Below are 26,205 nucleotides of genomic sequence, written 5' to 3'. Positions count from 1 at the left end.
GGTCCCTAGGGCCCCTAGGGACGCATTTGGTTGGTTCCAATGCATCGAGAGGTGTCATAGGTTAACTTATGACAGCTCTTAACACATTTCATGACAACGTATGTCCCTAGGGGTCTTAGGCCCCCTAGGGACGTTTTTGATTGGTTCCAATGCGTCGATAGGGGTCATAGGTTAACCTATGACCCCTCTCAACGCATTTCATGACAATGTACATCCCTAGGGGTCCTAGGCCCCCTAGGGACACATTTGGTTTATTCTAATGCATCGAGAGGGGGCATAGGTTAACCTATGACCCCTATCGACGCAGTTCATGACAACATATGTCCCTAGGGGCCCTACGATCCCTAGGGATGCATTTGGTTGGTTCTAATGTGTCGAGAGGTGTCATAAGTTAACCTATGATCCCTCTCGACATGAGAGGTGTCATAGGTTAACCTATGACCCCACTCAATGCATTTCATGACAACATATGTCCTTAGGGGCCTTCCAAAACATCGAGAGGTGTCATAGGTTAACCTATGACCCCTCTCGACGCATTTTATGACATATGTCCCTAGGGGTCTTAGGCCCCCTAGGGACACATTTGGTTTGTTGCAATGCGTCGAGAGGGGTACCAAATGTGTCCCTAGGGGTCAGGGGTCATAGGTTAACCTATGACCCCTATCGACGCATTTCATGACAACGTATGTCCCTAGGGGTCCTAGGCCCCCTAAGGACGCATTTGGTTGGTTTCAATGCATTAAGAGGAGTCATAGGTTAACCTATGACCCCTATCAACACATTTCATGATAATGTATGTCCCTAGGGGTCCTAGGGCCCCTAGGGATGCATTTGGTTGGCTCCAATGCATTTGGAGGGGTCATAGGTTAACCTATGACCCTTATCAACGCATTTAATGACAACGTATGTCCCTAGGGGCCCTATGACCCCTAGGGATGCATTTGGTTAGTTCTAATGCATCAAGAGGGGTCATAAGTTAACCTATGAGTCCTCTCAATGAATTTCATGACAACATATGTCCCTAGGGACCCTAGGACTCCTAGGGATGCATTTGGTTGGTTCTAATGTGTCGAGAGTGGTCATAGATTAACCTATGACCTCTATCGACACATTTCATGACAACGTATGTCCCTAGTGGTCCTAAGGCCCCTAGGAACACATTTGGTTGGTTCCAATGCATCGAGAGGGGTCATAGGTTAACCTTTGAATCCTATCGACACATCTCATGACAACGTATGTCCGTAGGGGCCCTAGGACCCCTATGGATGCATTTGGTTGGTTTCAATGCATCGAGAGGGGTCATAGGTTAACCTATGACCCCTATCGATGCATTTCATGACAACATATGTCCCTAGGGGTCCTAGGGCCTCTAGGGGCGCATTTGGTTGGTTCCAATGTGTCAAGAGGGGTCATAGGTTAACCTATGACCCCTATCGATGCATTTTATGATAACATATGTCCCTAGGGGTCCTAGGCCCCCTAGGGACGTATTTTGTTTGTTCCAATGCATCAAGAGGGGTCATAGGCTATTGACGCATTTCATGACAATGTATGTCCCTAAGGGCCCTATGACCCCTAGGGATGCATTTGGTAGGTTCCAATGTGTCGAGAGGGGTCATAGGTTAACCTATAATCCCTACTGATGCATTTCATGACAACGTATGTCCCTAGGGGTCCTAAGGCCCCTAGGGACGTATTTGGTTGGTTCTTATGAGTCGAGAGGGGTCATAGGTTAACATATGGCTCCTATCAATGCATTTCATGACAATGTATGTCCCTAGGGGCCCTATGACCCCTAGGGATGCATTTGGTTGATTCTAATGCGTCTCTCGATGCATTTTATGACAACGTATGTTCTTAGGGTTCCTAAGGCCCCTAGGGACATATTTGATTGGTTCCAATGTGCCGAGAGGGGTCATAGGTTAACCTATGACCCCTATCGATGCATTTCATGACAATGTATGTCCTTAGGGATCTGAGGATCCCTAGGTACGCATTTGGCTGGTTCCAATGCATCGAGGAGGGGTCATAGGTTTACCTATGACTCATATCGATGCATTTCATGACAACATATGTCCCTAGGGGCCCTAGGACCCCTTTGGACCCTAGTACCCCTAAGCACCCATTTGGTTGTTTCCAATGCGTCGAGAGGTGTCATAGGTTAACCTATTACCCCTCTCGACGCATTTCATGACAACATATGTCCCGAGGGGCCCTAGGACCCCTAGGGACCCATTGTGAATGTGTTGAAAGGGATCATTAAGGGCCCTTGGGACATGTGTTGTCATGAAATGCGTCAAGAGGGGTCATAGGTTAACCTATGACCCCTTTCGATGCATTTAATAACAATATTATATTTAATAATATTAGTATACTATATATTTTAATATAATAATAATATAATACTGTATATTTTAATATAATAATAATAATATATTATTTATTTATATAACAATAATAATCATATAGATTACTAGATTATGTATTCAATAATAATAATAACCATATATATTATTATATATAATAATAATCATATATTATTACTATAAATTTAATAAAAATTATATTTATCATATATATTACTATATTATATCTAGTTATAATAATTATTATATTTATAACGATATTATATTTAATAATAATAATCATATATATTACTATCTAATAATTATTATTATAATCATATGTAATAATAATAGTTAATAATAATAATCATAATCATATGTAATAATAATATTAATGCCCACACTTCTCGAAAATAAGTTTCCCTATAAAAACCTCTAAAGTTTCCCTCTAAAACTTTCCTCTCAAATTTTCCTTCAAACCCGATTTGACTTCGGCTATCCGATTAGGCTCGGTATTTACCAAGCCTATTTGGTCAACCCAAAAAATGTGTTTGAGAAGGGTTTCACCGACACTCAGACTTCGGGTAGCCATCTAACAATGTTATTTTCATCGAAATTGAATGAAACGAAAAATATTTTTTCATAACACTCGAGATTCCATCAATATAATTCCTATCAAATTTTGAGTTCGATAAGTATTTATTAGTTAATTTTCAATGAAGATGATTGTAAAGTGTTGATTGACATACTGATTGAAAAATAGCTATAACTTTCAAACAATATAACATTTTTTAAATCCAAAAGTTGCAACACATTATATGTTTTGCCTAGTATAAGGAAGAAAAAAAATGGTAAAATTTTCAATTAGTTAAGGTGGTCAGACACGGGAGTTTTTTTTTCGAAAATATTTTAGTAGTAAATTCATATCTAATTATTTATTTGGAATAAAAATACCTAAAAATATGTGTCACATCCAGGCATGAGTCTACTTTTTATATCTATAATTATATTTAAAAATATTATCATTTGATTTTGATTAAGGTGGTCAGACATACACCTATTTTTTTATTTTCACCTTGAAGTTTTCATAGTACTGCATTAAAATCCAAATTTTTGACCAATCAAATATTTTTTCTCCAGATAAGGCCTAGTAGTTTAGAAACTGCATTCAATTTCCTACAAATTATTTTCTTACAACTTTTTGATATAAAGTTCATAACTATTTTAAAATTGTGTGTCAAGTTGACATAACCCTGATTTGTTGATTTTTCATTGCCACTTAAGGCCATAGTTTGGTTGACCATAATCCTACACATACCTAGTACTTGGGTTTGCTCAACATGTGTTTGCTCAAAATGTGGAAGCATAAAAACACCAAATAGACTAATTTGGGCTATTAAGTAAATGTAAGCAATAAAGTTAATTTAACATTAACTAACTAGAGCTAAAATTTTGACAATTTGAAATGTTACTTTTAGAAATCAAATGAAAATGGATTGGGCACTTAGCTTAAGGAACAATACTAAAAAGCAACAATATTGACCACTTGCCAATATTGATATTTTCACTTTATTTACTCTCAAACTTCACATATACCCAAAACTATGTATAGCTCAAATTTGAGGAGCTCAAGTTCAATCCCAAGGTGGTATATAGCTGTCATGTCCATGGAAAATTGATTTAGCAAACTACATACTTCTAAAACTATAATCACATCAATGTCTAATACCTAAATAAGGACAAAGATAGATCACATCAAGTTCTTCCCAATTGACTTTCTTTCAATATGTCATTATCAATATTAGTGAATGTTCAAAGGGAGCATTGAAAAGCCCTATAAATAAATAAAAATTCCTAATTTGGATGCATTCATTTTGAGGTGCAAATTTAGATGTTCCTTGAATGATCTCACCTTGTAGTTACCTTATAAACATTACACATTAAATGCCCTTAGAAATCGAGATAAAATATTTTTTTAGTGTAAACATGCACCAATTTAACTCTAACTAGTTGGAGAAAGTAGTAGCCATCAATTTAAATTCTACAATTAGAATTTGGGGTCAATTTAAAATGCAACTAGTAAGATTGAAGACAAGAAAACGTGAAATCACAATATGTTGGACAAGTTTGTATATGTCTAGAGTAATAATGAAGCAAATTTGAAGAAATGCATGTAAAAAAATAATATGATGTGTTAAAGGTATGGAATGTGTATATAAAATCCAATAAAAATTAAAGAATAAACCAACTTATCACAAGAATGTACACTATGTTGTTATGCAATTATATTAAGTCATTTTTAAACTTATCATGAGAATGTACACTATGTAGTTATGCAATTATATTAAGTCATTCCATAAAAATGAACTCATAAAAATTCAAATTTCACACTTACAACTATAAATCTTCAATTTGTACTCTTCTATTTTTCAATATTTTCCAAAGCATTCATTGCTTGACAAGATGAATTTTATAGTAGTGTAACTGAAATTTTTGAATTTCATTGTGATCCAATCACCATGGCATAAATCACAGATATTAAAATGTTAATATATAAGTACACAATTTTATGATTTTTGCATTTTTGCTATGATTACTCAACCCAAGTGAACTACACTGGCTTGTTTATTGGTGTAAGATGAGCCTCTGGTGCGACGAAGGTATGCTTCAGGCCCCCCTACATTAGACTAGAAGGCTTCGTTGTGAGTTTTCTTTCTTCCATTTTCTAGATTTGTTTCATAGAAATTTGAAAGGTTTTCAACTTTTACCTGGGTCATCTTATTTCCTTTGTTGACCGAAGATTTCGCTTTGTTTGGAGGAGTCTGCTAGTGATGTAAAAAGTGCCTATAAATTGTGTCGTTTTACAGAATGCCCAATTTTTATTTCTTCTTCAAATAGCCCATTGTTTTTAAATGACTTCTTCAACTTCTTTTAATGAATTCTGTAGTGATGTCCCACACCTTATTATCTTCCTGTGAAGATAAAGTTTGAAGACAATTTGTCATTGGTTCTTGCTGCTATAATCGATATCATCGATGGTTGAGTGCCTTAATAGGGATTTGAAGTGTTGAATTTTCTTATTTTATTTTTGGCTGTTTACGGAGCCTCAAGGGAAATTTTAAGTGATGATCTTCCCCTTAAAGTGATGATCTACCTGGTTGAGTTGATGGGTTGCTTTTTCATTAATACTCTTTTTGGAACTCTTACTCTTCTTTAGCCTGTGGAATTTGACTGGTTATTTTCTTAGATCGAAGCTTGATTGAGATGTCTTGCAGGTCCCCTTCTACCATACCCATTTTTTCTTCCTGGTAATGGGCTCCTCCAATCAATGTTAACATAGATTTAACGTAATTGAGAACAAAATTTGTTTTATGAAGCCAAATATTGTGCAAGTTAACGGATCTTGGTCTGTTTTTGAAGTGTGTTCGGAATTTAATAAAATAGATACCTTTCAATCTTCTAATTTTAAAATCTTACCAAACGAAAACGTATCATGTCTGAATCCGTATAAAAACCTCCATCAAAATATTACCGAAATTATAACCCTACTTGAGGTCTACAGAGCTGAATTGAATGACATTTATATCTTCAAAAGGGAAGATAGCCCTCAAATGCCCTTTTGGTTTCGAATTGGTTTACAATTCTCTTATACCCATTACCTAACTGTGTGGGGCAAATTGAAAGCTCCCATGAGCCGACATTTACGAGCCTTCTCCTTGAGTAATAGTAGCCTGTCGCCCAATCTATCTGCTGAATTTTTGACAGATAGTAGGGTTTACATCGTTAATTAACATTCAATAAGCACAGCGGAGAAAAATTTACAGCAGATCGTCTTGCAGATCTGATTTTTCTTATTAGAAACTGTAGGTCTTAAAATACATTCTAATTGGGGAGGGGGATTGGCCTTTTGAGGAGCCCATGACCCACCCTGAGGATACTGTTTCTTGAGCACTAAATCTTTTATTGATATATAATTTAATGCTTTTCTAACATATAATTTTGATAGCAAATAAGTTAAAAAGAAGTGATTGGAAAATAAAAATAATCCCTTTTATAAAATAGAGATTCAGATCCCATTTTTTAAATACAATCTATGAACACGTATAAAACCAAAGAATAACCAAATGGTTATATATACACACTAAAAATGTTCCTACTCCAGAGTGTACAATATTTTCCCATAACACCCTCAATAGTTAATACCTAAGTTGCCTCAATATGTAAGCTCAGCAACCAACAGTACAAACAGCACACTAAGAGATTTATGTAGCTGATTACTAAGTTCTATTAAGAACTCTCCTCTGCGATTGTTTTGAATCTTTCGGAATATATGAGAAGCTTTTCATTGTGACATATTGTATCTTCTTGCCTGATGTATTCTCTTGCAAATTCGTCCTTAAAGAACAGCCTTCATTTTCTATGAACTCCCAAGGAAGCAGGCATGTTTTTAACATTCCAATTTGGGGAAGTGGACTTCTTGTGATTCAAATTCGATATGCACTCTCCTAAATCTACAGATTTCGAACTTTGTAACAATGGAACAGCCTGAAATTAAGGCACTATTTCAGTACAAGATAACCAAAATTTGGGTGCAGATTTCAAAATAGGGATGCTCCTTCTGTTCATATTTGCATCGTCGAATAAAGAGGAGATAAACAACAACTACCTGATCTCTGACTGAGCAGCTAGTGCTTCCGGTTTTCATTATTTGCCTCTTGGTTAGCATATCGGCATGATTTCTTTCCATGTTGACTCCTTTATCTGTGCATTATATTTTAACAGCATCAGCCATAAATAGATGTGAAAGATTTCATGTTATTCACAGTAAAAATGTTTTCCTATAAAGATCCTTATAGCAGATTTTACAGCACACAGATGGTTTGAAAGGACTTGCTTGGAATCGATTCCCCTAAAATTATCTGTACAACTACTAAAAATGTATGTTATTGGAGAAAAAGTTCACACAAAATGATAAAATCCAAGCTATGGAGAGAGAACCTTGAATTGTAGAAACAATCAAAAGAATCAGAGCAGTTACATATGCATTTTAATTAAATCTGAGCAACTGACGGACTTTTTTTATAAAATTCTTAATCGTGAAGCTCGTTGAAGGGCTTATCTAATCCTTTCTTAAAAAATTAGGATGAATACGAGTTAACTACCAGCCCTGAGCAGGATCCTGTGGACACCTTGACCTTTCTTAGAGGCAGTAGAGGGGCCATAATCTGATATTGATTTATCCGGCACTTTTGACTAACCGGATGTAGTGTATGTCACCCATCTGGATGATGATATCTAAAGTTAACTATAAGAAGAGCTGTGTTATGAGGCTTCGGGATTTATTTTAAGTAGTAGGAGGATCTGTGAAGTTAAAACAATTGATAGAGGATTAATTAGAATTTTTTTAATAATAGTAGTCTCTATTTTTCAGAGCTGTAGATTTGAACGGGCTGTAGATTTGAACGGATGGATCGATCAATTTTTTTTATTTTTTACATTTTTTTATTCAGATGAACTGACTATGCTAAATAATAAAATTTAGACCACCAGCTTACATAAATTAAATAATCAAATTCAGGCCACCAGCTTACATAAATTTCTAAACTTGAACTTTTGAATCTAAAATACAATACAAAATTTCTGCAATATATGCAACACTCTTGATCATCAATACTCTTACAAAACCAACTTTCCGTTCCAATGAATGAACAAGCATGCATAGCTCTATTATCAACACTAGCATCAGTGTTGTGAACAGACCTTTAGCTGTTTGAATCCAAAAGCACATGTACAGAGAACAATTTGACCTTTTCTGTTGGATGTCATAGAATAGGAAGATAGAAGAACAAAGAAATGTCACTGTGATGTACTAAAATAATAGTATAAGATTTGGAAGTCAGATTAGAATGAGTAATGCTATTTAGGTAGGGGTTCTATGGAGGGGGCTTGGGCTCTATTTTTGTGGAGTGGGAAGTTCCATGATTAAAAAAATTAGGGGGCTAAAGGTTTATTCGAAATCTTTTCTTATAGAATAGAAACTCTGAATTTTTAACTCTCTCAATTTGAACGGGTAGAAATGGGGTAGGACTGGAAATAGCTCCACAAACTTAGGGATTTTATTGCCACATGTCAAGGATTGCATTATTTTTCCACCAAAACTAATTTATAAATTTAAAATCTTAAACTATTTTCACTCTAAAACTGATGGGACTACCAACTTTACTTAAATTTAGGAGCTAAATTTCTTAATCTGAAACAAATTTAAAAATTCACAGAACCCTGCCATTTAATATTCTTAAAATTCTCAGCAGCCACCCGCTCTATTTTGAAGGAAGCCCCCATAAGACTCTAATTTAGAATATAGAAATCAATCAATAGAAAGTTCTTTTAAATCATTATAATAAAGAATCAGTTCTTAGATATTTTTTTCATGTTTTTCATCTTTCACAAATCAATTGTTCCATCCTCCTCAGGGGAAGTCCAGGGCTTTATTCTGATCCAGTGGTATAAAGGCTAAACTACACGTTAGACCTTACCACCCTTACCACCCGAATTTTAGATGTTAATAAATATTTTGTATCCATAATTTTAAAACAAAAATTATTTTAAAATTATAGTGTAACAGGTACTATTCAACGGTTTCTCATATATATTCTTATTACTATTAAGTACATAAACAAAACCTATTATTATTACATTATAAATCCTTACATTTATATAATAAATACAATTTGGATTGAAATTTTAATTGAACAAATTTGCTGAAATAAATTTTCCAGAATTTTTTTAGCTGGACTTTGTTAGCACCAATACAATTTCTCTTCAAGAGCAATGATCTTCACAAAAATTCGAAGTTTTGCATATTCTCAAGGTGGATATGATTGAGCTTCGCACACGAGGACTTATTCCTCTAGTGCCTTAGAACTTCCCCTGCCATGGTACTTAAGAACAATGCAACACAACGGCAACATGCATTTCATGTCGAAGCAAGTGTTTGGGTTCTTCATTCAGATCTGGCTGGATTTCTATAACCAATAATAACAAGAATCTTCAAGACACACCAAAAGCCTATATTAGCCGTGCGAGAAGGCTACCAGAAAAAACAAGTTGGCAGCTAATATGATACCAGTACCACAGAAACTTTTTGTGCAAGGTCATAATATGAAGGTGTTAAAATCATAGAATGCAGTGTTATGAATCCTAAATTTTGCTGGCCGAACCTATACAAGTCGCAATCATAATTACCCTGCCAGAGGTTATAGTTAATATAAGATTTAGTGGAAAATTGGTGCTTATTTTTATGTTTCCAAGTAGGAGTGTTGTAATAGACATGATAGTTAAGGGTGGGACGAAGCTTGCGAGTAGGAAATATAGTTGGGAGGGGTGGAGGAAGGAAGAGGAGTAAATTTGGGTTGTGAAACAATAGGTGGATTTGGTTTAGGTTAAGGAAGAGGAGATTGAGGTTGAGGTGGATGAGTAGTAAGAGTGGAATAAGTAGGAGAAGCAATATATATGTTAATGTCTTTATTTTTTCTTAATGTTGCAATCTTTGGTACAAAAGGGACAATTGGCAATTTGAAATTTTCTACACTAATTTAGGCATATTGATTTTCATTATATTGTATAAATCAAATGTCTTATCATGTCACTCATATGGTACGTCTATTGGCTTACTCACAAATTAATATAAATCAAATATTGTGTAGTGTCACTTATATGGGGGTTTATCGGCTCATGTACAAAACAGTCAAAAAGGATTGTTACTCGTGATATGGAATGATGATCTCTTCATTATTATGAACAAACTTCAAGCACTACTGAATGATCAAAAGAAATGGTGCATGTTGTGTCATGCCAAGGATGACTCAAGAGAATGTTGAATCTATCATGGATGTTGACCCACCTATTTCCCTTACAACATCCCTTTCTATTTTGATTGGTGTTGTTGATCCCTTGTCGCCTTCTACAAATCCTTGTGTATCTAGCATGACTACTATTATTTCATAGGATCCTCATCTACCTCCTTCCTCTTCTACTTCTATACTTTCTAGGGATTATCCTACACCTAAAATTGCTTCTCTTTATTTTGAAAATCTTCCATCCCTCTTGCTAACTCTGTAGTGACTATTATTGTAGCAATCCTTGTCACATTCTATGTCACTTCACCTCCCATGGATAACACATTTAATTCAATGATAATTATTCCACCCTTGTCCACTATATATTTATGGTTGAAATTGTTTGTCCCTCTGCTCCTCTCATTTCACTAGCTGACTTTAACAACTCATTTTGCTAATAACTTAGAACATGACATTGAGATTAATGACTTGCCTAATGTTGAGTGCACGTCATGGCTAATGGTTTACTAACACAACCAATCTTTTCTTAGATGTATGTATGTTTGACTTGTGTAATATTTATGCTTTGTGATTATTGTCCCAAACTATAGCAAATCATGTTTGTGACCTTTTGGATATGTGCTAACGCATGGAGGTTAACAACATTTGATGTTTTATGCCGTACTTCAGGTTTCTATATGTTCTCTAAGATTCTCCTTCCTCCTTGTAGATGTCATTTTTTTCCTTCCTAAGTATTTGGGAACAATTCAAGGCATCAAGATGGTGACATCTTATTCATGTTGATCCACATATTTTTGGTCTCATGTATGTTTTGTTCTATATGTTCTCTTACTTTTGGTGTACTCTTCTATTTGTTGTCTATACTCATCATGCCTTCCTCTTTGTGTTTACCTAGGGATGATGTAAGGAATTTGAGATTAACATACCTTTTCATGTTGACCCTACCATAATCTCCTCTTTCACATTACCGATTGTTGTTTCTTGTTCTTTATTGCTTACATGTGCATGTCATTCTATAATTCATTGATATGTTCCCTTTTGCTTATTTATGTTCTATGATTCTATTCTTCTTGTTTATTGATATTATTTTCCCAATATTCTTTTTGTCTCCCATTCTTTTATATATTTTAATTATACTACTTTTATTACTATGTTACTCAATAATTGTTATGCATCTATTGCTATCTCCAACAAGCACATGATTAGTGCATTATGAGTGGAGTCTTATAGAGGGGACCATCTTGAAACAATTTAGTGGGTGCTACTAAAATTTTAGAGGATTATTTTATGGTGAACAGTCTCAAGACTTTAGTAGTATGTTCCAACTTAAAAGTTTAAGCACCAAAATTTATGAAAGTTGGTGACCTTTTTATAGGTTTAACATATTCATTTCATGTAAGGAAATAAATATGAAAATTAATTGATACAAATTGAAAAAAAAATTAAAAAGCGACAATTGTTAGAAAAAAAACCTAAGGCAGTGAGACAATTTCTATCCCCCCACCTTTTCCACCTACTCAAGTTTATAACACTGAAAAGGTTTGAATTAATTTAGTAGTGTTCTTTTTACTTCATGGGTCTTCTCACTCCTTAAAATAGATCCTAGAGCCCCCTACTAGGACCCCACCCTTCAATGTCATCAACCTACTAGATTGCGAGAAAAGAGCAAGGTAAAAAATTGCCAACTTTCCAACCTTCACCTTACACATTTACAACTCATTTTGGTATGAACAACCCTAATCATGTTTAGGCATCACTTTGCATGCTTTAAACATTTTAGTAACACAAAAAGTTGAAACTTGAGAACCAAGCATAGGAACCCCTCTCCAATCATCTTTGACAATTGAACCCTTAATTCACTTTAGCCACCAACATTAACTAATAATGCTCATGTTTGAACACCAATGTTTTTGACAAAACCAAACCCTTGTAAAATATATCAGCCATTAGCAAAACGGAACAAGTAACATGATATGTGGGAGCAAAAAAACCTAGCAAAAACAACATAGATATATAGCTGCAACCTAACTATCATTTGTCCCTACTGCAAGGAACACTATGGTCCCAATTAGTCAATGCCAAACCCAATGTTATTCAATCTCACACCCTTCATTTGATATTGAGAAATAGATTTGTGAAGAGAATTATTCTCCCTTTGTACTTTAGTCCCTGCAACACTATCTTTTAAATCCATAGAATAAGGTGAAGAGGGAGGGAATACCTCCACAAAAGGTCCAACAAGGTGATTTTTATACTTTAGTCCCTACAATGCTATCTTTTAAATCCACAGAATAAGGTGGAGAAGGAGAGGATACCTCCACAAAATGTCAAACAAGGTGCACATAAGGAACATTGGTATGTTGGGGTTTGCCACACACATTTGGCTAAAGAAAACTTGAAGTTATGTGATAAACCTCCACTACATGGCTAAAGTTGTTTGAACACAATGTTACATCTTTAATTTTAGCTTTTGATCTACAAGTTATGTCACACATGTGCCACTGTGCGGTAAATGTGCCTTTGTGTTGTTTGATTGGGGATGGTGCAAACCAATAAGAAACGTAATTATTGGTTTGCCATTAATGTCAAAGGGGGTTTGTCTGATTGGGGATGGTGCCTTAATGGTTTTCCATCTATGCATTTATGAGGTTATTCATGATTCTTATTCTACATTTCAAGGTCGACTCCTTGATTCCAAGTACATTCAAACATCTTCATGGGTATGAGTGATTCACACATCTTGCCATGAGAGTTTATGTAAGGTGAATCAAACATTTACCTTTTTGCATACTTTCCTTTGTGTAACTTTCCTTTCATTTTCAAGGTTGATTCCTAAACAAGGGTTTGACCAAAGTACACCCCTTTTACCTGACCTTTTCTCCATTTTTCTGTGTGCAAGAACATTTTATGGAGCTATCCAATCTTTTTTGGGCAGATCAAAGACACTCAGAGGACTCCCAAAAGTTTTAATTTAGTATTACAGATACAAAATGCCTAAAACATTTCATGCATTATGCATCTTGCAACTTCAATCCAAACTGAAATCCCAAGTTAGTACACCAATCTAGACCCCGATTCAGCCCAAATTTGGTTTTTGACAAATAATTATCAATGTGTTATTTCCAATTTTGTTTCTATTCATCTATTTTTGTCATCTACATTGCATCTTTTCTCTTTTCCACTTTCAAATTACATATTTAGCAAAAGGATCATTGTCCCATATAGTACTTTGATCCTCACTTGAGCCTATTGGGACATCTTCCTTTCAAGTGTGCAAGTTTGAAAAGGAGTAATCTACACCCTTTGCGTTGCTCCCCTTTTCCTCATGTACAATAGGCACGATCCCCCACCTTAAACCAGTGATGTATTGCTTTGATATGGTCACCACAAGCAATATAACTATCAACTATCTACTTCTAATGGTTAAGTTGTGCAACCCTAACTTACATGTTAAGGCAAAAGGGACTCGCAACAAGAACATTTGTGACATGGCAGAGATTCGAAGTGGTAGCCTTAAAGAGTGATCAACAATACATAGCTAGTTGTTGACTATAAATCAAGAGAAAGCAAGTCATGCATTGAATAGCATTATTTTGCCATGTAATCCATCCAAATTGTTAAGTAGGATGACATTAGAAGTTCCAAACCCCCTAAATTGGATTTGTGTTGGTGAATGACTCAACAAAGAGATGTTCAAAGAAATCAAGTCTTTGGGTTTTTATACATGACCCACTTGCCATTCAATGCTAAACTTGACATGATGGTGATTTAACAAGGTTACCTTAGGGAGGTGAAATTGATAAATCTTGACAATTGCCAAAAGAGAAAATGACAATTGCCAAAAGAAAAAAAAGATAATGCCATAATCATCACACAATCACGCCATTTATAATTTCTTTAAGAACAAGCCTAAAAATCGTTCCACATATGTAAAGCACCTTGATGATGGAAACAAGTGGTGTTCAGATCAAAAAGGCCCAATTTATTAAGTTGGAGAAAGGGGTTACCATTGTTTTTACCTTTTTGTCTCTTTGTTCTCTTCTCCTCTTCCATGCAATCAACTTGGGCAAAACTCCTTCAAGCCCTTTTCATTAGTAGCGTGATAACTCCACCTTCAAACATACAGGAATGTAACCCACCAAGATACTTCGACATCATGCCCTTTTCTCAAATCTAGCCCACTTTTCATAGTTTATGAAGGGAATTTCATACTGCAATCCTACAAACTTAGATCACATTGTTCTTCATAATATACACATTTAATCTTTCCATCCATCTTAAGCCCTATGGGATGCGTTATATAAATAGCCTTAAATTCTTCTCATTTTTTAACAATGGCAATTATTCTTGTTTTCACAAGCAATAAAAATTAATTTTCCCACCATTCAAGGGTATAACCCTTTATTTCAATGCAAGAAAAGTGAATTTTATACCCCACTTGCATACACTCTAAAATACTTCAATTTGTTTAATCCATTCATCTAAAATACTTCAGTTTGTTTAATCCATTCATCCAAAAATTCCACATTTACTTGCCGATCAAAATATTCAATTTCTAATCTTTTTTCCTCTTTTAAATGGACTCGCCATCTTTCCTTTTGTCCTTATTTAGTTTCGTTAAAGTATTTTTCTTCATCAATTATATTTATTTTTGGCAAGTGCTTTAACTAAATCACTTATAAAACCTATAAATGACCGTTTTGTACTAATCAGGTTAAAAAATCATCAATTCTCCATGATGCCTTTCATATGGCCTTCAAATACAGTCACTCTTGCATTCATTCAACTCCTTTACATGGCTGCCTCTCAAGCTCTTGTTTAAATTGCCACTCTTCATAGGTCCTCAAGAATCAATCACTCTAAATCCATCACTCTAAATCCCAAATCAGTTCTCTTATCCTATATCCAATAAACTTGGATACATACCTCATTCCAACTCGTTTAGGTTGGTAGTGACAATTGCTCCTTTAAATGTGATTACAGAGAGCACAAAGATCATTTTCCATTGACAGTTCTCTTCGGGTGTTCTAATCTTCTTCTCTTCTATGCAATAAACTTGGGCACATGCCTTATCCAAGTCCCTCCTATTGCTAGAGACAACCACGCCTCCAAATATGGGAAGATAGACCACTAAGATACTTTGTCATCATGACCCTGGCCTCTTGTCCATCTCGTTTCTCATAGTTTACCAATAGAATTCCATAATGTAATCCTACAAACTTTGACCTGACCTCTTGTCCATCCTGTTTCTCATAGTTTACCAATAGAATTCTATAATGTAATCCTACAAACTTTAACTACTTCATTGTTCATAGTACACCAATTTAATCTATTGATTCATTTATGTCCTATCGAGTACAAATTTTCCCAAAAATATTATTCTCATTTGTTAACAATACACTTATCCTCTTATCACAATTAACAACATAGTTTTCTCACCATACAGGGGCATAACCCACTTACTTTAACAACATAGTTTTCTCACCATACAGGAGCATAACCCACTTACTTTAACAACATAGTTTTCTCACCATACAGGAGCATAACCCACTTACTTTTTGCAAACCAAAATATACTTAAAAGTCCATGTACGTAAAAAATCCACATTTATTTGTCCATCAAAGGATTTAATTTGTACTCTTTTTTTTAATCTTTAAATGGACTCAGTGTCTTTCCTTTGGCTCTTCAACACAATCTTCTTCATCTATCACCACTTTTTTGGGCACCCGCATAAGATTGTTTTTTTTACCATTTTACCCAGTCAAATGCTTTTGCTGCTAGTTAAAACATTACTGGATTTCCATGATCCCTTTAATGTGGCATAGAAATGCGGTCAGTCTTGAAATTGACTCCTCCATGGCTTCCTTTTGAGCTCTTGTTCAAACTACCATACACTGAACAAACCCTCGAGAATCAAATCACTCTAATCCCAAAATCGATTTGAATCTCTTTATTAGAATTCAAAAATCAACAAATTTTTTTAAGTACTTGCTACTCGCTAATGTATATAATTCAACATCCTGTTAGAAAGTTAAACAGTAGCTCAACCCGTGAATGCCAACAGCAAGCATAAGTTACTTAGAAAATCTCAGCGTAATGAAAAATCACAGGAAAATTACAGAAATATAAATTCATATCATTCATCTTATTATGCAAAATGCAAGAAAATGCAACTCTGCATAATTTGATATTTGTATATATATCTCTATGAACTCTGGGTGTTGTTTTCAAACTCCCAATTTCACGACTTTATATATTTGCATCTGGACACTTTATAACATTTATTTTCTGTACACGTAAAATTGCCATACCTTTTTACCATAGATATGTGCAATGAAAAGGTGTAATAGACCTAAATTTATTTGTGTAACAAGCTTTTAGCTGGCCACATCTTTGTATGACTCATTAGAGAAACGCGCAGAAAAAAATTGGTCAAATGACAGTGTTATTAATGTTGTCATTTGATGCAAGATCTCCAACAATTTTGATGATGTGTGATGATGTCGACGTTCGAATTGCTCGATTGCTGGCAGTGTATTTAGAGGATAACAATCTGAAGCTTTCACACTGCTGTACTGCTGACATTTTTATCGGCTGACATTGCATTCTGCTTCATTCTCTTGAGGTAGTAACTTCTATTCTGCCAAGTGCTATGTCAACAATAGAACTCAATCTTTGAAGTTTTCCGAAAAACTTTCATGTAGATAATTAGAAGTTTTCCTTTTTTCAATCCAATTGCATTCTATAACAAATTAGTGCATCGCACCAACAGTGATCGAGTCTCTCATGACATTGAACGGAGCCAAATTACAGATTTAGCTCTACAGATTTCCATCACTACCGCTGAAAAAATACTTCAAATTTATCATGGGCAACTATGGCCATGTGTGCTCTAGCAGCTCTTCTGGGCAGTACACATAATGGGGATGTCGACAAGCCATTATTGAATGACATAAGTATTGATCGACTAATTGCATGGTTAAATCTGTCCTGACTAAATAATGTGAAATAAGGTTTAATGCTACGTTGTTCCCATCTTCAGAATTAAAGAAAGAAACTAAGAAATGAAACAAATCCTACCGGAAACTGGAGGAGGATGTACAACCAATTCTTGGGTGCATATATGTCTCGTCTCTGTTTTACCAAAATTACTGTAGAAACCAGAAGACTTGTATCCTATACTGTGATGCTGGATACGGAGTTGTTCATTTGCATCAGGGAATTCCCTGTGAGCTGTCTTTAAATGAAAAGAATGCTTTGATTCAAGTGCATTCATCCGGGGAACAGCTACTTCAGCTATTTTGTGTCCATCACACAATAAGTTACCAGTTTGTGATGGCATAACATGTCCTTTGATACAGGGTTCTGTCAAGTAATGTTGTAACCATGGGCTTGCCGGAACTGCCCGAGGAGTTGAAACGCCTAGATGCCATGCTCTATTGTAATTTAGCTTTAACCAGCATCCTTTTCGCAATACTTTAAACTGTCATGAATGATATCATTTGAGAACATTGTATAATATAAAAACAAACATATTGCATGAAATGCCAATGAGCAGGGCGCCTTCATGGTTGGCCCTCTTAAAAAAAATCTTCTCATTGACCCTACATATCAACAGATAATCTGGATCAGACGATTAGATTGAAAAAATGAGAACACCTTATTGATAGGTTTCAGAAAATTGAGCTTTGATTCGGCACAATTCGGATCACACAATTCATTCTGCTTAGGACTCTGACCATGAGTATCAGAGAAAATGTTTTTTTTTTCATACATCTGCTCAACAAATGATGCCTCTATTGAGCTTAGGTATGAGTTATGCTTTTCATCTGTCCATGCTGAGCCCAAAGAATCGTCCATCTCTCTAACCTGCACTACAAAAAGTTCAGTGAATAGAGATATTTTATAGCTTCAAAATAATAACTAAGTTTGCTTCCTTATCTTTTTCCTAAGAGAATTGTGTTCGATGCTTTTGTGACTTAGGTAATTGCATAATTATAAAAAACGTGAACAAAACCTTTACCAAACACAACAATAAACTAAAAACTAAAATATTCTCAAGCTAAAGGATGTACCATGTACCTCAAAAATTAATCACTATTTTTTTTAGTTCAGTGAATACAGATATTTTATAGCTTCAAAATAATAACTAAGTTTGCTTCCTTATCTTCTTCCTAAGAGAATTGTGTTCCATGCTTTTGTGACTTAGGTACTTGCATAATTATAAAATGAACAAAACCTTTACCAAACACAACAATAAACTAAAAACTAAAATATTCTCAAGCTAAAGGATGTACCATGTACCTCAAAAATTAATCACTATTTTTTTTGTGTCAACAATGCATTGACTTTCTGCATAATCCTCGACAAGGCAGCAGTGAACTTGGCTGATAACGAGACCACATTTTACTGATGTTTAGTACTTGATGTCTTGGATCCACTGACGCTCCAATCTTATGGAAGGGTGCTTTTCAAAATATCTTGATGGGTGTTGTTGAAAAATTTTAGAAGCTTTTTTAAGCAGGTTGTCGTCGGGATTATATTATATTTGATAAACTTGAAATTTTAATCTTCAAAATTTGAAGAATATGGGATCTATTATTATCTTTTAGGAACAAGGAATGTTGTGTTTACAATTATATAGCTAAATTTGAAAATTTATTGGTAAGTAGGTGAAACACTTAGTGCGTGTAACACTAGATAAGAGAAACTTTTAGCACCACCCAAAGACATTCCCCTAAATTTAAAATCTGAAGTTACAGGAGGAGCTCTTATTCACTTATGCCCTATTCTAAATTATACTGTAGTATAATTTTTCCCTCCTCATAAGACCTCCTACTCCACAAAACTAACTCTTGTAACAGCTCCAAGAAGCCCCCCAACATCCCATTAGGTTTCTTCATCTACCCTGTACCTCTTCATTTTATTCATTAGGGTTTTCTAAGCCTAGTAAAATCTCTCTAACTCAAACCAACCTTCCCTCTACGCTATACATCATTTGACACATTTTCACCGAAGGCTGAATACGTATTTGACCCGTGTTGAATTTTTTGCACCATGTTTATTTCTATATCTTTTAACAGCTGAGGTGGAATTCATATCAGAGTTTTTAAGCCAATTTTAGATGGTAGAAGTGTCTAACAAGAATAAGACAAAACTCAACCTTAATTGGGAAAAGGTAGCCTTGCAAACACTTGAATTTCAGTATGCATTTGTATTCCTTAATCCTACATTCATTAATTCCTGACCAGATCTTCACCGTATTTTCTTCTCAATGGTGGTAAACTCGAATAAATGATGCAAGCTTTGTAATTTGTACAAAATGATTAATGAGAGATTGAGATTCTTGTTCAACATGCTCTTTTGTTTTCTTTTCTGTAAAAACTGCTCCGAGGCTGGTCAATCTAAAGAACAAACACAGCAGTGCCAGATTGGATAAAGAATAGGACAGTCCAGTTATGTGACATGAATAAAAATGTCTAGTTATATTTTGCACTATGAATTTTCCTTACCCTGCTTCAACGTTAGTCAGTTCAAGCAGGACTTGTTCACTTGCCAGCCAAGGAGAAAGTTCAATTCATCAAATTATGTCTCAAAGATAACACAGCAGTGGCAAGTCTGATAGAGGATAGGATAGTCCAGTTATGTGACAGATAAAATTGTCTAGTTTATCTTTTGCACTACGAATTTTCTTTACCCCTTCTTCAACTTTAGTCAGTTTAAACAGGACTTGTTCACTTATCACCCAAGGGGAAAGGTCAATTCATCAAATTATGTCTCAAGGATAAGCACTCTAGTCTCTCATCATCAGGTTTAATAATTTCCATGTACAGGTCCGAAATCTTCAATTTTGAAGTCAAAAATTGTATATAATTTTATGTTTTATACCCATTTCAGCACTCATATTTGTAGGAGGTTTTTAAGGCCATTTTAGCCGTTACTCTTTCTCAGTCTTCCTTTCAATTTGGGTGTCATTATTATGACTTCTCATTTATTTGTCACATTTGAATTCATGCCCTTTCTGCTTTGATTATATTTTTTATTGTATGATTCATATCTTGCACATTTCAGCATTTGAGGATACATCCCGGCTGTCTAAAACTGCTCCAACTATTTTTTTGTTACCCAATCAGCAAAGATAAAAATAACATCCTTTTAAACGTATATGTATTATTCTATTTTTCTATCATCTTTTCTTCCATATTATCGTTAAGGCCATTTTAGCCGTTAAAACTGCTCAGGCTCGTCCCATCCCAAAACCAACTATTTTTTTTTACCCAATCAGCAAAGATAAAAATAACATCCTTTTAAACGTATATGTATTATTCTATTTTTCTATCATCTTTTCTTTCATATTTGTAGGAGGTTTTTAAGGCCATTTTAGCCGTTACTCTTTCTCAGTCTTCCTTTCAATTTGGTCTTCCTTTCAATTTGGGTGTCATTATTATGACTTCTCATTTATTTGTCACATTTGAATTCATGCCCTTTCTGCTATGATTATATTTTTTATTGTATGATTCATATCTTGCACATTTCAGCATTTGAGGATACATCCCGGCTGTCTAAAACTGCTCAGGCTCGTCCCATCCCAAAACCAACTATTTTTTTGTTACCCAATCAGCAAAGATAAAAATAACATCCTTTTAAACGTAGATGTATTATTCTATTTTTCTATCATCTTTTCTTCCATATTATCGTTAAAATCTGTTCCAAGTATATTGATAAACTTTGATTTCTATATCCTGATTTCTTATCATGTTTCAGTTTAAATTCCTCATTAATATATTAAAACCACTTTCTCTTCATATATCCGATAGTCTATAGAATTGTTCTAGTAAATACCTGAATAGTCTTAAACCCAGTCAAAGCAAAGACACTTAACTAGACAAAGAAGAAACAAGGATTCCAACTAAGCGAACAAGATCACTGGCTTAACTAGTGAAGGCTTTTGTGGAAGCATTATTTGGCATTGCTATGAATGTGAAACTACAGAGATGATGAATAATCCAGGTGCTTCATCCGAAGAAATTTGCATACCCAACTGAATGGAAAAATCAAGATAAGGTAGGCAAATGTGAACTCCAGCAGAATATTGCATGAATGTACGTAATTCTTGTTGGACTAGTTCTCAAAAGTTGTTTTGTGAGATTATCTACCTAATTGTGTTGCAGAAGAAAAGCATTCATTCCTTAGACTTGAACTTCACTGCAATGTGCGCCTCTAAATTGGAACTGAAGTCTGCTTTCTCCTAAAGAACATTCAAACTGTGTTTCTTGTTTAAGGTACTAAAGTAGTATTTTTATTAACTTATACGTGGTCATTGATTATATAATCATTATTTCATTTCTAATCATCATTTTTTCTGTTCTCGGTTAACTCTCAGAAAAGAACAAAAAATTCCAAAACCTTTTGAGTTAAAAAAATGATACCTCCAAAAAAATGAAAATTAAACAAGAAAGTATATATAGCCTATGAAATAGGATATAAAATTAAAGTAATAAGAAAAGCAATAATATTATTTTGTGATATTGCTATCAGGATTTAACTGTGTGATTTTGAGTCAAACTCATTGACTGAGTAGTGATTCAACCGTGCTCAGGCTGGAGTAGTACTGGGATGGGTCACCTCCCGGGAAGTCCCCATGTGAGCATCACCTAGATCCAATGAGTGCTAAGTGTTCCATTTATTCTCATAAGAGATGGCTTCATGTTGAATCACTACTCGTGAAACATGGGTCAATGAGTTTGACTTAAAATCACACAGTTAAATCCTGATAGCAATATCACAATTTGACTTGCTGTGGAAATTATCTCCTGCTTATCAATAATATTATTAACAAATACTTTTAAAAAAAAGGACAGTATTTTATGATATTATAAACCCAGATAAGTTTCTATTGAAAAAAAAAGGAACATAACATCATTCTTTGATCATGGACTTTACTTAAACCTTCAAATATATTGATAAACTTTGATTCCTAAATCCTATCTTCTTCTCATGTTTCAGTTTAAATTCCTCATTAATATATTAAAACCACTTTCTCTTCATGTATCCGATAGCCTATAAAATTGTTCTAGTGCATACCTGAACAGTATTTTTATTAACTTCTACATGGTCATTGATTATATAATCATTATTTAATTTCTAATCATCATTTTTTCTATTCTAGGTTAACTTTGAGGAAAGAACAAAATATTCCAAAACCTTTTGAGTTTAGGAAATGATACCTCCGAAAAAAATGAAAATTGAAAAAAAAAAAAGTATATATGGCCTATGAAATAGGATATAAAATTGAAGATATTATTGACAAATACTATATAAAAAAAAAGACAGTATTCTGCGAAATTATAAACTCAAATGCGTTTCTATAGAAAGAAAAGGAACATAACAGCATTCCTTGATCATGGACTTCACTGCAACCTAAACCTTCAAATTGAACCAGAGTCCAGTTTCTGCTAAAGGATGTTTAAAACTCCAAAATTCTCTTGTTTTAGGTACTTTCGTTATATTTTTATTAGCTTCGAAAAATTTTAAATCCAACATGTAGTATATAATAGATGATGCACGTTCAATTGCATCAACAAATTCACGATAATATGAATATGCTTAAAAAAAACATTTAATTACTACAGACAATGATACAATAGCAATGATCACGGCTCATGAAAAAATGCTTTACATGTCAGAAGAATGGTGTCTTTGGCTCAAATAAGAGAAATCAGCTCGAATTTATTTCACCACTATTTAATTGATCATGCCAATGGCACTAAAACAACAACTAAAAAGTCAGTAGCCAAAACGTATGAACAGTTTAGATATTGAAAGAATTCCTACCAGATCCTAAATCTGGCTAGAAAGCATATAATTTGTAAGTAAAACCATCTCCTCCTATTGTAGATAGTTTTTCATAGTTTCCATGACTGCTAAACTTTTGATTCCTTGAACATTGAATTAAAATCTCATGAAGAGCTTTTCTCATTATCTCTTCACTTGACAATTTTTACTAGCTTCTTCCTCTTGCTCAAGAATTTGTCTTCAAACTGTGATTTCGAATATCCTAAAGAAATATAAATTATCCCCTTGTCATCCAGCTTCACATCGGTTTCTGCCCTGTGCAGATCTGGCTTCAAGAAGCCCTCTTGAAGAATGCAGTTGCACATGGGTTTTATGCAGTTTTGTTTCACATGTTTTTTCTGGAAATTTTCTTTCACATCTCTATTAGATCTTATGTGAGAAATCATGATAAACAATTAACTGGCGACGATCTGAGAACAAAAACTAATATTAAAAAGAAATCGGGAAATTAAAAAAATAATTTAATGTTAATAATTTAATGAAAATGGAACAAAAGTCGCACATTAAAAAATTGGGGTAGACTGTACCGATGAGATTGAAATCAGTTACAATTTTTAAACTAACCACACTTTAAAGGAAAAAAATTGTAAATTTAAAGCATCTTACCGTAATTTGGTGATTAACCATAACAAATTAACAACGAAATACAACACAGGCAAAATACCTCACACACTACTAACAAACTCCAACAGAAGCAGATCCCATTGAAAAAGCTCAACATCAACATCCATCGAATAATTACCTTACTGTTAAAGGAAAAAATGTAGTTCATGAAAAGTTATTGCTTGATAAAACAAAGCCAAAAAACAAACAGCAAGCAACACAAAATAAACAAGATGCTGTCGGCAACCCTTGAAACTCTGGTCTTTTCAACTATTAGAATACTTGAAAAATATATAAAGGTACTTTCAAAGTTGTCTTCAAGCAAGACACCAAATTGGAACATGAGTTTCTCTTCTGCAAGCATTTCCATATTGTTCAAGAAGATGAACGACACATAACTCCCTAGAAGTTTGACCGTGTGACCTCTAATATGGAGTATGCATGCCTTCACCAGCAAGTAAATTCCAGCCGTATACATCAATCTAACTTTGCATTGCAACAATGGGATTAACCCAATTAAAGGGTTGGAAAAAGTTCTGGAGGGGATATGCTTGAAGGAAGTGTCTATACAAAGTTACAAACAGCTTGGAAATGAAAATAATATTTTTAATGATACAGGAAAGCTTCCAATTTGGATACTGCAGAAAAGTAGAAAGAATTGTAGATTTGATATTATCCTTGGTTCCAGAAAGAATTGTAGAAAAGTCTCGAGGTATTCAGGTGATGAGCATCAAAAGGCAAAATCTAATGGCTTACATGTTATGAAAAGCAAACTGTATTGATCTTGGCTTCAAAGAGCAATCGCCATGGAATCAGAAAAAGCTATAAGTACAACATTCGTTGCATTTCTTTTAAAAATCACTAACTGGTCCATCCTACTTAAACATTTGTTGCACTTATGGCACAATATTCCATAACCCACAGACATGATATACCATTGTCCTTGCTGGGGAACATTTCACCCACTTACAAGCAAGCAATAAATTGCTCGTATGGTCTTCGAATTACCGTACTCAGTATAAACGGATTGTCAACTTCAAGTTTCCAAAAAAGCTTGGTGGTGAGATCAAAGCTCCGTAATCTACAATTTGAAGAATTGCAAGGTAAATGGAAAAAACGAGTGGGTTATTAATAGAGGTCCCAAACACCAAATTGGTTTCTCAAAACCACCCTTAACTGAAAGCTTTTTCCAAATTACTTTTCCAGACAATAAAGGAGAAGGATCGTTGCATTTAAAACCCATGTTTAGATCCCTGTAAAAAATGGTGCAGAGTAACAGAAACGTAATTTTTTTTTTGTAGTCCTTTGATTTGCTTAAAGACATTAGGGGTAAATTTTCTAAAATCGTGAGTTTCCAGATAAATGATTTGTGACTAGAAAATCCCCTTAGTATTGTACAGATTCATTGAATTTTGAAATATAAATAACCAGGTTAAAGCTCGTTTACCGAATCACTAGTAAGATCGTGGGCAAGACAATCCTCTCCAGTGGGTGAGTTAGTTTCCCACATCGGTCCCACAGAAGACTCCCCCTCCCCCTCCTCAAACCCCTCCTCTCCATCTTTTTCCTCCTCTTTCACTTTATGCCCTGAATTAGCTTCAGTGTGTCTATCATCTGAATCAGCACAGCATGCCTGGATTGCTTTTTCATCGTCAAGTGCATTGTTCACATTTTTTTCACGTTTGGAACCCATTTCTCTGCTAACAGGGATGTCGAATGGCTATGCAAATATAGAACTTATCAGCTCGGTTGGATAAGGAGAAACCAGGGCAGATTGGTATGTGTAGAAGCTGCCGTGGGTTCGGGTTTTTGTATTAAAACTTTCTCAGTTTCCACGGTGGCGCTTCTCCCGAAAATATCTCCTCAATAGGATTTCGATGGGAGATATTTTCTGTGACGTATCCACAGATATTTCAGAGAAGTGACATTTCATGTCGATATTATTAAGTCTGCTCATTTAAAATGTACGTATTTGTTATTAAAAACATTTTTATTTTATTTTTTAGTTAAGCTTATTTATACTTTAACACCTATCTATTGGATCTGCTGTACTGATAATTGGTTGGAATTAAATAAGAGATTTAATTGAATAGAGTTCTAACTACTAACTGCACTTGACAAATTTAATTTATTTATACTTTTAATATGTATTTATGAGATCTACAGAGATATATAGAAAGGGAGAGAGAGTGAGAAATAGAGAGTGATAAAAAGTGATATATAGAGAGAGGGAGAGATATTGCGATAGAGAGGTATGAAGAGATGACTAGATGGAGATAGAAGGATATATGGAGAGATGTGGAGATCTTAAAAAAAGGGGGGGTGGAGAGAGAAGATGGACATAATATCATGCTACCCTAGGCAAAATTGAGAGTGAGAAAAAGAGAAGGATGATGGACAAAATAACATGCTACCCTAGGCAAAATCCATAAGGAAACTTGTTATTCTTCAATTATAGGCATGCAATGAGTTATCAAAAGTTACTTTCTCTCTTGCTCAAACTTGTAATTTAAGGTTTAAGCTTAAATTTACACAAATTATAA

General features: G+C 34.5%; 1 protein-coding gene across 1 annotated transcript; it reads right to left on the bottom strand.

Moving 5' to 3' along the window:
- Positions 1-6,373: 6,373 nt before the first annotated feature.
- On the bottom strand, positions 6,374-25,443 carry LOC149542171 (uncharacterized). Its single transcript, XM_089797195.1, has 5 exons — positions 25,110-25,443; positions 17,864-18,073; positions 17,285-17,687; positions 7,012-7,106; positions 6,374-6,890 (listed from the first exon to the last, which is right to left on the bottom strand). The coding sequence occupies exons 1-5, from the start codon at positions 25,353-25,355 to the stop codon at positions 6,756-6,758; spliced, it is 1,089 nt and encodes a 362-aa protein (XP_089653321.1). The 5' UTR covers positions 25,356-25,443; the 3' UTR covers positions 6,374-6,755.
- Positions 25,444-26,205: the final 762 nt, after the last annotated feature.

Source organism: Cupressus sempervirens, chromosome 8 (genome assembly GCF_028749045.1).
Source record: "Cupressus sempervirens isolate cs-2001-9-10 chromosome 8, ASM2874904v1, whole genome shotgun sequence".
Taxonomy (NCBI): Eukaryota; Viridiplantae; Streptophyta; class Pinopsida; order Cupressales; family Cupressaceae; genus Cupressus; species Cupressus sempervirens.
This window is presented reverse-complemented; position numbering and strand designations above follow the sequence as displayed.